This window comes from Anser brachyrhynchus, assembly GCF_964034855.1.
Source record: "Anser brachyrhynchus genome assembly, chromosome: 2".
Classification (NCBI taxonomy): Eukaryota; Metazoa; Chordata; class Aves; order Anseriformes; family Anatidae; genus Anser; species Anser brachyrhynchus.
This window is the reverse complement of record NC_137695.1, coordinates 58,784,386-58,799,531: the sequence shown is the minus strand read 5'-3', so window position 1 is coordinate 58,799,531 and position 15,146 is coordinate 58,784,386. Positions and strand designations below refer to the sequence as shown.

At 40.1% G+C, this 15,146-nt stretch overlaps 1 protein-coding gene across 37 annotated transcripts in view; it reads right to left on the bottom strand.

Moving 5' to 3' along the window:
- The window catches only part of TPK1 (thiamin pyrophosphokinase 1), a 329,004-nt gene that overhangs the window by 107,967 nt on the left and 205,891 nt on the right, over positions 1-15,146 (bottom strand). For all 37 annotated transcript variants that reach the window (XR_013946707.1, XM_080580495.1, XM_080580515.1 and 34 more), the window contains one exon: positions 7,220-7,366. Coding sequence is in view for 36 of the 37 variants with exons in the window: in XM_080580495.1 (XP_080436621.1) it covers positions 7,220-7,366 (147 nt within the window). In the remaining variant the exon portion in view is untranslated. The remainder of the gene's footprint in view (positions 1-7,219; positions 7,367-15,146) is intronic.

Here is a 15,146-nt window from a genome sequence, read left to right as displayed (position 1 = left end):
CTTAAGAGTTATAAATAGGTGAAAATCTCGTTTAATAAAAACAATTATTTTTTACTTGGCAATGACGGCTTGTTATTTTCCTTTCCTCACTGAAAGACATGTGTTTTTTTAAGTGGTTACCTGCAAGCTAACAAACTGACTTAAAAACCTGTTGTAACAATCTGTCTGTCTAAGGAAGGGCTGTAGACAAAATATTTAAATATTTTGCATATGTCTTCATTATACAGAAGTAGTCCATAGGTATTAGATGTCATCCTCTGCAAACAAGTCTACAAAATATCTACATTTTTCCAAATGCTTCACAAACTTGATGCAAACTGCACTTTTAACTGATACTTAAAAAAACTTGAAAGGATATGATTGTTGCAGAAGCTAGTTATGGTTTCTAAGATAATATATATATTTTTTCTACATTTCATACTACACTTTTACTGATGCTGGACTACAGCCAAGCTATAAAGAATTTAGCTGCTAAGAGAAGATACCACTAAAATTTTCCTTTGGTAACAGTGAGAAACGAGATAGAAAGTAAAATCTTTGCTAGTTCAGGAAGTGACTGACAAAAAATGAATTAAATTTGGACCACTGATATCCGGCAAAACACAGAAATCCTGTGGTAAACTTGAAGCAACAGCACTTGATAGCCACACAATACCATGAAATAAACTGAAGTCATTTAGACCCGGAGCATTCTGAAGGTCCCATTTAGACAGGACCACTACAAAAATACAAGGTAAGAATGCATAAGCGATTACCAGCCCAGTGGAGTTTCTCCAAGAAAGAAGAAAAAGACAGGTTGTAACTCTAACAGTCTTGATATGTTTAAGGACAGAAGTTGAGCTGCAGCAAAATCCTCAATTTTCTTACAAAAGAAGGAAACCAAGGCAGCTAAACGACCAACATAACAAATTCATTTTATTATTATTATTTTTTTTTCTTTTCCCCCTGGAAAATGTGCTCTGGAAGCACAAAAACCCTTTCCACAAGGGCTTCTGGGACTCCTGTTAACAAGTTAGGCTCTCAGACAAGGGCTCAAGAGATATTGGAAGATATTGGAATGTTTCTGTCCAGCTGAACAGCTGGCTTTCTCATTAGAAGAAGCAGTAGAAAGATGTATTTAACCAGGAACAAAAATTATACCTTTGAGAACTCCATAAATGCTCATTCAAGTGACCTACAGGGAGACTGAGGAAGAGACTCACTGCTTTGTCAACTACTTTAAGTTCCAGGAGGTCTCCTGGAGAGCAGAAACCAAACAGGAAAGGCAGCCTTTCGGAATCACAGAATCACCTAGGCTGGAAGAGACCTCCAAGATCACCTAGTCCAACCTCTGACCTAACACTAACAAGTCCTCCACTAAACCATATCATTAAGGGCTACATCTAAACGTCTTTTAAAGACCTCCAGGGATGGTGACTCAACCACTTCCCTAGGCAGCCCTTTCCAATGCCTAACAACCCTTTCAGTAAAGAAGTTCTTCCTGGTATCCAACCTAAACCTCCCCTGGCACAACTTTAGCCCGTTCCCCCTCGTCCTGTCACCAGGCACGTGGGAGAATAGACCAATCCCCACCTCGCTACAGCCTCCTTTAAGGTACCTCTAGAGTGCGATAAGGTCACCCCTGAGCCTCCTCTTTTCCAGGCTGAACAATCCCAGCTCCCTCAGCCGCTCCTCCTAAGACGTGTTCTCCAGACCCCTCACCGGCTTCGTTGCCCTTCTCTGGACTCGCTCGAGCACCTCCATGTCCTTCTTGTAGCGAGGGGCCCAAAACTGAATACAGAGAGCTGAGTACAGGGGGACAATCACTTCCCTAGACCTGTTGGCCACACTGCTTCTTATACAAGCCAGGATGCTGTCGGCCTTCTTGGCCACCTGAGCACAATGCTGGCTCATATTCAGCCGACTATCAACCAGTACTCCCAGGTCTTTCTCTGCCAGGGAGCTTTCCAGCCACTCATCTCCCAGCCTGTAGCTCTGCTTGGGGTTGTTGCGCCCCAGGTGCAGGACCCGGCACTTGGCCTTGTTGAACTTCATACAGTTGGCCTCAGCCCATCGGTCCAGCCTATCCAGATCCTCCTGCAGAGCCTTCCTACCCTTGAGCAGATCGACACATGCACCTAACTTGGTGTCGTCTGCAAACTCACTGAGGGTGCACTCGATCCCCTCATCCAGATCATCGATAAAGAGAACTGGCCCTAGTACTGAGCCCTGGGGGACTCCACTAGTGACTGGCCTCCAAATGGATTTAACTCCATTCACCACAACTGTTTGGGCCGAGGAAGGACAATAAATATTTTGTTTAAATATTAAATACATGTTTAATCCTCCCCCCCCTTCCTTATTTCAACTGAACCTACCCAAAAGATGTACAAATAATAGAGCAAAAGACGGCATGCAAGGCTTCCCAGATTCCAAAGTTATCCTCCAAAAGAGACACGCGCCCTAAGGATTTCGTCCACTGAATGTCAGTGCAAGCCAGATGTTTCTTATACAGATGAGGCAGCACAAAACCAAACTGATAACTTATTTTTGAAGTTCCCACAATACTCAAGGAATTAGTTATGATATTCAAGGAACTGCCAAAGAAAACTCAGAAGCTGAATGTATATACCCTGAATTTCCCATTACATTTGACTCTGCAAGCATGGATACAAAGAAAAACAAAGAACACTGATGTAGAAAACTGCAGCAGCACACTACAGCAGAATAAGTTGACAGTCTTGTACCTTCCTCAGCTTGTATCTATCGCAGTGCCTGCAGCTAGGAGCAGAACTCTACACCTGGTCACTCTGTCTGCATGTGTAAGGTGGTCCATGTACTATTCTCTGGACCTCAAGCCAATGGGCACAGCATGGCTCACATGCGCATTATGGTTGTTCTCTCTTGCCCTCCAAATGAGGTGGCACCGTCCAAAATGCTTAGTAGGCAGTTACTAAGCTATGGTAGCCCCAGACTGCCCAGGCACTGTCTGTGAGAATGATAGCTGGCTCCCACTAAAACTGCACTTGGGACCATGCTAACAAATAAGCTGCACAGCCTACTGTATGCCAATGCCTATGTTAATTAAAGGTCTTATTAATACTGTTGTTACTATTACAGTAATACTGTGTTCCACTTCAGTGCAGAGCTGAGAACATAAGGGTGTTTTGTTAAAAACTACACAAGCCTCACATTGCCAATTCAGAGAAAGACATGGGTCTTACCCAATTTACAAATTAGGTGACTGTGAGATCAAAAGACCATACGATTGCTTTCTCTTCAATGAAATGACGGTAAAGAATAGCCAAGACTGCAAGGAAGCCAAGAAGTAAAAGACAGCCAAGAATGAGGAATGAGACTTCTGATTCTTATTGCTCATATTTAGTTGCTGGACTACTATGTATGATGTTAAATCACTCATCACGCTCCCAGGGAAGGAAGACATGCACTCACAAGAAAAGCTGTGTCTGAGAAAAAAGGGTTATCAAAGCATTCATACACTCATTCAAAAGAGCCAGCTAATTGACAAAAGTATGCGTCTGTAATGCATTTTCATGTGTAGCTAGCAGATCTTCTCCCTGACATGCCACTGCAAGAAATCTGCATGGGGAACACTGAGCTGCTCAGCATAATGTAAAAGACAGGCCTCATTAACTCTTGGACATCTTCTCATTTCTTGGTCATAAATCCTATTACCTTGTATTACAAACTGCCGTAAAACTCACAGAAAAAAGATAATTTATGCTCAGTGTACAGAAGCTAATGTTTCTGTACTCCTGAGAAGCACACTACCAGAAAATGAGAAAGTATGTATGTGAAACCTTAAGCCATTCGTACTGAGCATGGCTAGCATGATAAACATGACTCTAAGGGCCTAATGTTCTTCAGCCAGGGTATATTCTAATGGTAATTGATATTACTAAAATTTCATGCATAAAATGTATGGATTGTTACATAAAATATCCTGCTCATAGAAGTGATTACTCCTTATTAAGGATTCATGTTCCCTTCCCCTATAGGACCCTTCCCCTCCACTACAGAAAGAAATGAGGTGACTATTCAGTGCAGAGAAACTCCCCCCCGGCCCCCAACTCCCCACTTTTTTTTTTTCCCCGTTTTTTAAATTTCAGTCTTCACATTAGACAGTGTTTTAGAGAAAACATCACCTGCTGGAATTCTTACATAGTCTCCCTATTTCTGACTCCAGAGTGTTCTTCCTTGCAGCTTTCTTTGCATTCCACGCCACAACATTTTTCCCAATGTTTCAAAAACTTGCACTGTCTGCCTATAACTCAAGAGACTCCTGACTGCATAAAAATATGATTACCCTTACATTCAGTACATGGATAATATTATTGGTTAACAAAAAAAGGCTTTGTTGACCTGGTCCTCCTTGCTTGGTAGTCTGCAGTGGACTCAAAGTCAGGCATTGTCCTTGCTGTCTTTCTCTTTCATCCTGAAGACTTCTAGCGAGACTCCAACCATGTTTCCTACAATACTGTGTACCTTTACAGGTGTATTAAATATTGAATTTTTTTTCTATGCCCTTCCATATCAACATTCCAGTAATATGGAATAACTCTATTTCAAACAAATTACTTAGTAACTTTTTGTGTACTTAGATATAGAGGGCAGACCTTTTAAGCAATCTTAATGCTGACTTTAACACAAAATTGCTTTTCACTGTTGGTTTAAACTTGTTGCTGTCAGTATCTTCAGTCAACTGTCATGGTACTCCCAGATAATAGTACTAATCCTGTATAGTTTAGATAAAAATCAAGTGAGTAGTTTACACATAGGGACAAACAGGAATCCTTAGCTTGGAAGTACTCTTTTCTTCCTACAGAGTAACTCACTGAGTCATCCCCTTAGTTTCCGTATTAGTAGCTAAATATTCAGCAGCTTGATTTGCTATTCCTCTTTGTATCCTTCCTAGGGCTGTTATGGGATTACGAGTTTCCCTGCTCTATCTAAGTATTTTAGCCTCTGTCTAGGTACACATGATATAGAACTAATACTAATCTCCTGCTATAGTGAGCAGAGGGCTAATGTTATTCCAAAGCAAAAATATGGTTATATTTTGCTCATATCTTATCCAAAGAATCCAATAAAGATCAAATTCTTCTTACCTAAGAGAGAAGGATTTCAGCTCTACATTTTATAGGAAAAGCAAGATGCTCTTAACTTTATCATTTGCATTAGCATTTGGATCTCAAAACTTTGCTTCATTTGTTGCACAGTTTCCATACTTGCATTCAAAAAGTCAGTTGGTCTCCCACTGTGTTCAACTCCCTCCTACCTTGACTTTAAAATTACAAACAAGAGAAGGGAAAGAGAGAGAATGCCATGACTGTGGATGTTTACAAGAGAAAAATACCATGTTGAACTCCATAGGAAAAAAAGAGTACTTCCAAGCTACGGATTCCTGTTTGTCCCTATGTGTAAACTACTCACTTGATTTTTATCTAAACTATACATGATTAATACTATTATCTGGAGGTACCATGACAGTTGACTGAAGATACTGACAGCGACAAGTTTAAACCAACAGTGAAAAGCAATTTTGTGTTAAAGTCAGCATTAAGATTGCTTAAAAGGCCTGCCGTCTATATCTGCCCTTTATTTCTGAACGCTAGAAACAGCCTGAAGTTACAGATGTCAGTTACCAGCAATGCAGATTGACAGCCAGGGATGGTAGAAAATAATATCCTGTGGAACTATCCCTACCAACAAAAAAGTTAAATGCTTCTCATACAGCACGATAAAAACAGAACATAAAAAAGTTTCCAGCAAACCCAAAGAGTTAGAAACCTTAATTTCTATTTAAATACGCAGATCATTGATTTTTTCAAGTTGCAAAGGGGTTAATTATTCATTGAGGACTCTTCTGAAAGCAACCTTATGCATGACTAGGAAAACTTTCTCTAGGGAACCTGCTTTGGCAGGGGGGTTGGACCCGATGATCTCTCGAGGTTCCTTCCAACCCCTACAATTCTGTGATTCTGTGACATTTCAAAGTCACTTATGGAAAACGTGAATTAAAAGAATTAGTAGTCTTTCCGGTCCAAGTAAGTATTTTGGAAGCTAAATTTGGAATTCTCCATCTTATTTCAGCTCTTCAACATGTTCTTAAAAGTAACCTAATAATCAACTGTGGCCAGTGAAGTCCTGCACCCATAGACCAACCACATGTGAGTTACTCCTCACTTCCAGAATTTAACCACAGTTATCCTTCAGCCCTACTTCCCCCTCACTCTGCTGCCTCTAGTCATGTAGCGTTGCAACAAATGATCACAGTCATTTCTGGCCATACTGGCAAATGAGCTCCTGCGCCTACAGTCTTTCCTGCAGACACAGTGCTTAAAAGTTGTTAATACAGCATTTGCCCCTGTGGATTTAAATCTATAATCTCATAGAACCTTATTAATTCTTTTCTCAAATTACAATAAAGCATGTGTGGTGCAGGGGTTTGTCAAATTTATCTGTGAATGTTACTTATTTTAATGAAATACGCTGTCTAAGGTAAAATGGAAAAGTTAGTTAAGTGTCTAGAAACCCTGACATCAGGAAAAAAATATTTCCAAGTAAATGAACTGCTGTTAGAGAAGACTCTTTGATGCTTAGATTTGCCTTTCATTTAAAACTTAGAAGCAGAAGCCCTGCAAGATCTTTTCTGTGTGTTGTTTTATGAATCAATAAATGGAATAAGACCTGAAACCACACAAAAAAAATAATACATCTTAAATAAATTCCCTTGCTGATCCTTGCTGGATCCACATCATAATGAACTGCACCACTCAGACCACACAAGAACTCTGCCTGACACGTTTGTCAGGAACTCCCTCGTATCTTCATCTTGTAGCTTTTGTTTCTCATACTGCAGATGTCGGTATTGCTACTCAACATGCAAAGGGCTGCATGCTAAATTTAAACTTACTGGAACCTAATTAAAAAGTTTAAAGATGTTTTTTTGCTTATAATCAGAATCCCAGACTTACTCAGATTTAGCTTTCCTCCCCTTTTAAACAAACCTATCCTGAACAAACTAAAAATGATCTTTTCCATGGCAGGAGTGCAGAGCATATAATTTGCTGTCCACTGCTCTGCAATATATTTTCAATTTAGGTTGTGTCCCTATAGATTACAATTAAGAAAATGAGCAGTTAATAGTGCCAGACCTACAGGGTGAGGGGAGATGGAAGGTCAGGTGTGTTATGAAGTAACTTTTCACAGCACTTACAGGTTGAAGTAGGTAAATCAGTGAGCACTCCTGGATAACTATCACTGGAAAAGGAGTGATATTTGTTGCATGAAAAAGTGTTTCCACTGATGCCATAATTTGGTCAAAGCGTCCTCCAAGTCCACCCAAAGTCACAATCATATCGATCTGAAAGATAAAACAAAAACAGTCAGAGAGAACAGCCACCAGGATACTTTCACATGTGATCTCTAGACCCTGAAAAACAGAATCACTTTGTGAAAATAAAAAAAGAAGAAAAAGAAAAAAAGACAACTACTGACTAGACAAAAGTAAGTCTCAAATACAGACATTTCAGACAAGGAGTAATGGCTGTAAATTAAAAATGATTTAGATCAGATGTTAGGAAGAAATTTTTCACTATGAGGGTGGTGAGGCACTAACAGAGGTTGCCCAGAGAAGCTGTGGATGCCCCATCCCTGCAGGTGTTCAAGGCCAGGTTGGATGGGGCTTTGGGCAACCTGGTCTGGTGGGAAGTGTCCCTGCCCGTGGCAGTGGGGTTGGAACTGGATGGTCTTTAAGGTCCCTTCCAACCCAAAACATTCTATGATTCCTTCCATTACTGATAAACTTTGGAAGTGGGAGATTGCAGCCCAGGCCTGTGCTAGAGACCGGAGCACCCTCTTGTTCAAGCCCCAGGCCCACAGACAGCGTGGCCTGGCTGCTGGCCACAGGCCCGGAGCCTGCCTGCCGCTGCTGCTGCTGCCCTTAACTCTCGATCCTCTCATGCTCCAACAAGCCCCTGCATGCTCTTTATTTTCAATAAGCAGAAAGGGAGTCTTCAAAAACCTTGGTTAAGAGCTTTCAGATCCTTACACAGGTTACTGAGTGCAAAGTATTATTATTATTATTACTTCCATAATGCGGATCAGTTATGTTCAGCAATTGTAATTTAAAAAGCTACCACTGAGTAAGTCATATCTGGAGCCGTAACACAACGCAGCTTTTAGAAGCTGCATTGACAATGGCCATCTGTTGAAGTTTCCAGCTTTATAGGGCTTAAGTCTATGGCCACTGTGATTACATGAAGTTTTACTCAGCCCAGGAGTCACATAATGGTGCTCTGTGTATCTGGAATGATGCATTAATAACATCGGCTTCTATTTTTATTACCAGGGCTAGGGCTTTATGATTCTGTTGAATATTGGTTTGCATGAAAATTAAGCTCTTTTCCATTTGGTTAAGAATTATACCATCTTTCTCATCTCTACCAGGAAAACACTAGAAAACCCAGGCTGAATCAATATAGCATGTTATATTAGCAGCAAACATTTAAAAAAATAATTATTATTGTATTGCGGAGGGCACATATTTTCTGTGTGGATTACAGATCACACAAAGCAAACACATGACTAACAGAATATGAATGGTAGGAAAACCTACCCTTAAATAGAGACAAAGCAGCAAAAGGTAGAAAGCATGTGTCCCCAGCTAAGCCATAATATATTTCCCATTTTATTGATTCCACTGTAGAAACAAACTGCTTTTGTTTGGCTGCTGCTGACTGTGATTAAAAAAGGTGGATCAATTCTCTGAAAACAATAATACTGAAAAGACCCACCACCACCAGTTCTCTACCAGTCAAGTACCAGTAAAAATGACCTCTGCCCTAATGGAAGCCATAAGAAAAACCTGCTACATTAACCTGAAACCACAGTGAAGTTAAGGGGGCTTTGCAAAGGATGAGTAATTCACATATATGGTGTTTTTCTTGTGAGTAATGGGACTGGAGCTTAAATATTAGCCCAGTGGATCCAGCCTTCAAAAAGCTGAGCAATTATTGTATAGTTTCCTGGTATATATATCTCACTGTATATTGTTTTCACTTTTGTTTCAGCTTTGATTTTTTCCACAGTTTAATGTTAAGAATGAAGGAAACACTGACTGTTAATTAACATGACGCAGTAACATTCTGAATGTCTTCTTTGCCTTGTAAAACTGTCAGCACGTCAGACAAGTTCTGCTATATTAGTCGCACACGTGTACTTACCACGAAGTACAGGACATATCTGAGACAATGAAGTGCTCACTGACTGCATCTTTCTGTGATACTGTGTGACTACTGCAAGTTGAAGAAAAACATAACCAAAAATACTTCTGCATCTTAAAGTCTGACAGAAGTGATTCCGAAATCCTACTCCTTCTTCAGTAGCAATAGCAAAATGAACTTTGGGATTGGTGCCCTCAAAATAAGAAAACAAACCCAATCTAGCATGGAGTAGACCTGTTGATAAGGCATTCATTAAAACAGAGGTTTGGGGTCGTGGCATGCTGGGAAAACGCTAATAAAGATGCCCAGAAATGAAATGTAACTATTATACAAGGTTTGCACGGATTTGTGAAAATGAAAAATACAAGTATGTGACAGGTATGGAAACAAAACCAGACGGAGCATCCAAGGGACAGGCAGGGAGAAAAGCTAAGTTCCGCACTTGTGTGACACCAGACAGTCCTGCCTTTCACTGGAGAGTTCTGGCAGCACTGACAGGCATCCAGACATTGTGGGACTTTTAAAGCCTCTGTTTGAAGGTTTAGATAGACACACTTTGTTTATTTAACAAATACACAAAAGGTTTAGTTCAGCAAAACCTTAAAAGCCTTTTCATCCTAAAACTATCACCTCCATTCAAAAAACCAAGCAAACAAAAACCTCAAGCTAACAAAACAATCAGCTCCTTCCCTGCAATCTCTGCTCCTCTCACTCCACCATGCACTTAAGAAAATGGATGCGCCATGAAAGCATATACACGACTCTTGGCCATTCCAGAACGTAAGACAAAGAGAAAGTAAATGCCAAAGCACAGAGCATTTATAGATTCACATACTTCAGAGAAAAGGCCATTCATTTTTCTAGTATGATTTCCCATATAACACAGGCTACAGAATTATACCCAGCTACTGCTAATCAGCTCAGCAGGTAGCATTTGACTAACACTGTACTTCAATTGAAATGTCCATGCTTCACTTAAACGTCCTGTCAGCAGTCCCTTTACACAATTTGTTTTCACACCGCGCTATTCATTTCCTGAAAAAAGGATATAAAATTCGAAATAACTACAAAGAATAGCTTAGATCATTGCAAGCACAGCGTAAAGGGGACCATATTCTCTTTGACTATCTAAAACCTGACTTGAGTTGCATAGCATTTTTAAGGGCTATCAAGATTTAATTTAGAAAGAGTTGAAGATCTAAGGAGGGGATTCAGTCATCTTTAAATGATACTTATACATTAGCATCTCTTGAAAGGGTGTTAGAAGTTGCTAGCAAACATCAGGGAAACATCAGTTAAACGGAGAGGGGAAGCATACAGAAAGACTGTACATGGCAATTCAGAGACTTGCTTGTTTCTTCTCCCCCTAAGGTCTAATTTTGGGCAGGCTGTGACCTCGGGGAGCAAAGGCTGCCACCATGTCAGGGTGAAGCTGCTCAGCTTCCCGCTCCCACTCTCACGGAGACTGCTGACATGTGCCATTTGCTGTAAACGGGTTGCAGGCTTTCTAACCACTCTTTTGTGACAACTGGTCCCGCTTACATTCCTCTTTCTGGCATGGATAGATTAAATACAAAGAGGATTTTCCTTATAAAATTGATGAACACATATTTGAGAAGGGTTGAAAGGACAGAGGAAGCTGGGCACTGCCCAAGGTAGGTGAAAAGAGTACAGTATCTAGCTTGTAATGTGAGCATCACCATAACATCTAAGAGCAAAGTCAAAGGCTCAAACTGACAGCAAAGGGTGCCCATTCTTTTCAAAACTGTGCTCATTATCTTCAAATTCTCTCCCCAGGGCAAGGTTAGGGCTCTGGACAGACAACTCAAAGGACTTTCTTCTACACGAGTTCAGTTTCAGCCAGACGATTTCCAAACATGCCTGAGTCTCAGAGGAGTGACTACATGAAAGGGAACACGTTTACTGACAGCAAATAGTGGCACTGGAACAAACAGTGAAAAAGACCACCCCTGAAGCAAAGAGCAAAGGCAAGAATAACCGAGATGTTGTAAAAGCTCTCTAGCCATAAATAAAGCTTCCTCCCTCTGAGACCATGGAAATCATCAACTGCTAATACCCAAGATATTTCTACGCCAATTACAGATCTGATACCATATTTGATTTAAACACTGCTTCCTTTTTTCACCTTCTCACTTCACTGGTATTTTGTCACCCTTCACGATCTTTCTTCATTTCCTACCGTTTATAAGCCTATTGCTTTAATTTAAAATACTGGAGGAAGATGATACAGAGAATAAAATTACTGCAGCAGCATGAATATATTGAAGTATATTATATGCTGAAAAGTAAACAATTAAGTTGTGGTGTGAATTCTATGTTTATTATTCCTTTATCATTACAACATGTTATTGATTTCAATCAGTTTACAACAAAAGCCTTTTTTGTTCATAAGACAATTTTGATGACTCAGGTTGTGGTTTGAAAATCCAGATGTATCCTTTCTGGTCTGTGCACTGGTTTTAGTACCAGTGACTTTAAAACACAGCAAGCATTTTCCTTGATAACAAATGAGCCACAGTAGATTTCAGCTCATTCTCCCATAGGTCTATTAGTTCTTTTGTGCTGGCCACAGCACAGTAATTTTTTATTTTATTTAAATCATCCACAAAATTGCAATGTAAATTTAATAAATGACTAAAATCCCACAATCAATGTCAAATATATAGTAAGATGTTGTCAGTTTTAGTTGATTATATTGGCTTTCTTTTTCAATGTTTTACATAAAGGGCATGTCATTCATTTCCTATGGGAATGACATGCACAGTCACATAGCAGCATCTGAACTTTGCTCAGGTGGGATACTCTTTACTCTAGCAGAAATGTGCTTGTTGCTTTAGCTATCTGACTCCTCACGGGAGCAAGAGCTCTCAGCCAAAGGCTGTCATCCTGTCTGTGTGCCTGAGATGATAGCCTTCAATCAGTTTCATTGTCACCCCACCAATTCCCTAATCTTCATATTATATTATTCTAGGTCAATTGTCAGCTCCTGCACAAAGCATTTCTTGCTTTTGTTCATTTTCTTACATTTTTACCTGAGCACTTCTCTGTTTGCAATCCTTTGTATTTCAAGTGGGAGGTTAATTCTTTCTTCTAATAACAAATATGCAGATTGCACTTGTCTGCTTAAAACATATAATACCTGATAACTAGATGGAACAGGAAAAGGTAATCTTGAAATCCAGCCACAGACTGGAGGAGGAAATGCTTTAGCCTTAGTTCTACTGTCGTCTTGTGTTTATATCTGTGTCCTGGATGACTCAATTTCAGTGCTTTAGCCTTGCTATCTCCTACAGGTATATGGAAATTTTGTGGGTATATACGACATCATCTGGCATAAATTTTGTGGAACATAAACTTCATAACCATTGACTTTAGGTTTCTGCACGTACGGAAGAATAACTTGTGAAATTCGCGTGAACTAGATCCCAGGCAATCTGAATTTGACTGCTTGCTCTTGTGCTGAATATTTGTGGATGACCTTGATCAAGCAGTACTCCCTGTGCCTTGGGGAAAGTAAGGACAGCAATTATGCCTGCTCTACTACTGCTGCTCAGCTGGAGTGAAGCTCTACAATGTGTGCTGCGTACAAGATCAGGGTCATTGGAATTCCTTATTGCCTTTAACTTTCTGGGTGAAGCGTCCCTGCTCCACACCCTTACATGCCTTTGCAAGTAGGCAAAAGTGCACTAGAACTCTTAGAGCAACCTGCTCACTGAGGCTTGGAGGAGAACATGTTCTGGTTTTGACCCTGATGTGTTTATTGTATGCATGAACAACCAGGACCATCAATCATATGTCTTCTGCAAAATTTATACACTCATTTCAAAACAGCATGGAAAGACACTCACATGTAGCAAGCTATCCCAATTTAGCACCTTACTGCTCCCATGGCTGAACCACTGATAGTGATGTGTAACTGACAGTGTGTGTGTTGTGCTGTCACCCCCACGGAAAAGTAAAATGAATTGTTGTAAGCTATCATGTCTCTAAGAAAGCAAGCCCTAGATTTCTATTAGCAGCAATGCAAGAGACCCTCAAAAGATTATGCTAAAATGGTCTAGAAAATCTCTTTAACGATCCCATATTCACTCGTCTCTAGTGCCAAAAGCTGTGTTTGGCACATGCTGTGCTTTTAATTTCTTCGTATACTGCCTCCAGGAGTAAAAAAGAAATAACAAACTAACTAAAACCTCCCATCAATGAACAACTCAAGGGAGGAAAAGCGATCCTATCTTCTCCAAGAGAATCTGTTCTTTGTGAGCTTTGTATTTCACATTTCACTTAACTCTGATTGTCAGTTGTTACTTAAAAGAAATCCAGAGCATAATCCAAAGGTAGCATTTGCAAAGTCTCCAGCTGACTGTGTATAAAACCAAAAGCATATATATTTTTAATACTGTAGTCTGTTTTCTTTCAGATTACTCTCCAAAAGCATCACTACACCTGAGTGCACTAAATCTATATTTAAAAACACAACCGACCAGCATGTAAAAAACAAATATCATCCAGAATGGCCTTCCTTCTCCTCTCCTCTAACATGCTTCCATCCTGTGCCAAGGCCAGCAGGACAGCACAAGCACAACCCACTGTGTCCCCTCACCCTGCACCATTTCCAGCTCGAGCCAGCTTGAAGCCCACACCAAAGGCTGGTCCCATGGGTGGGCAGAGCACCACACGGTGAAGGGCTTCTTTGCTGGTAAGGCTCTCCTAAAAGCTTCTATTATTTCCCTAGGGGGACCACGGCTCCTGCTGGGGCACGCTGGCAGAGATATCCTCGTGCAGGAAGGTCTCCACCCACTCGGGACCCCAGCGATTAGAGATCCTTTACAGAATTATTTTCTCTCACCGTCACAAAACTTCCTTTCATTTCTCTTCACATTTTTTTCCTTTTTTTTTTTTTTTTTTTTTTTTTTGTTTCAGTTCCTGATCAGACACTGGCCCAGGATCCTTGGAAAGGTTACAAAGGAGGTGAACAAATGCGTTGTATTTCCAGGCAGCAGGGTAGGTTTTCTATAAAAAGGGATTATTCTGTGAAATACGCTGCCAGCAGCCCACAGGTGTTTACAACCATACGAACAGAGAAAGCCAACTTTAACACTATGACAGATGAAATCTTTTCCTGTGGCTTTTTAAACCAAATGAGTTTTTTCTTTTAAATTCATTTTCTGCCTATTTTTATTTTCATTCTGTCACACTAAATTTAGATAACAAACATTTTTAAAGGAAAGCATTCTGCACAGAACACAGAAAAAAAGAAATAAATCTCCATTTCCAAAGCTATGCTTTTTTTTTTTTTTTTAAAACTTCATCTGAATAAGAGTTAATGGCTCAGGCTAGCTAGGCTCAGGCGCTCTTTCTGCATATTTTAACATTTAGTAATGAAGTTTGTATAAAAGACACCATAAATAATGCGGAGCTATACTGAATCCTTACTCTCTTACAGCAACAACACCGAGGAGATAATGATAAGAGAGACATTTGCGTCTAACTAGGAGGAGACATTAGCTCTGCTATTTAAAAAGTTTAAATTTGGGTTCATACAGGTCTGAGGATGTCCTGATAGGTCCCAGCAGAGCAGTAGTATTTTCAACTGGTCTCAACATTAATCTTCGTGATGAACAAGGGGATAATAACCTGTCTTATTATACTCAAGGGTCAGATATAAGACCTGAAACTAAAGACGGAAAAATTTCCTCATGTCTCTCAGGCCCTATGCTACAAATGGTTTCCCTTTTGAGTGATTTCACTGAATACTTGGGCAGTACAGATTTTTTTCTTCTTCATGGGAGTACTGATTTGCAGGAAGAAGTCCTAAATTTATACATTTGTTTCTAGGAGGCCAGTCATATTCTTATACTGAAGGAAGTAGGTTAGGATCTTGGATGCCAATTTTCCTTT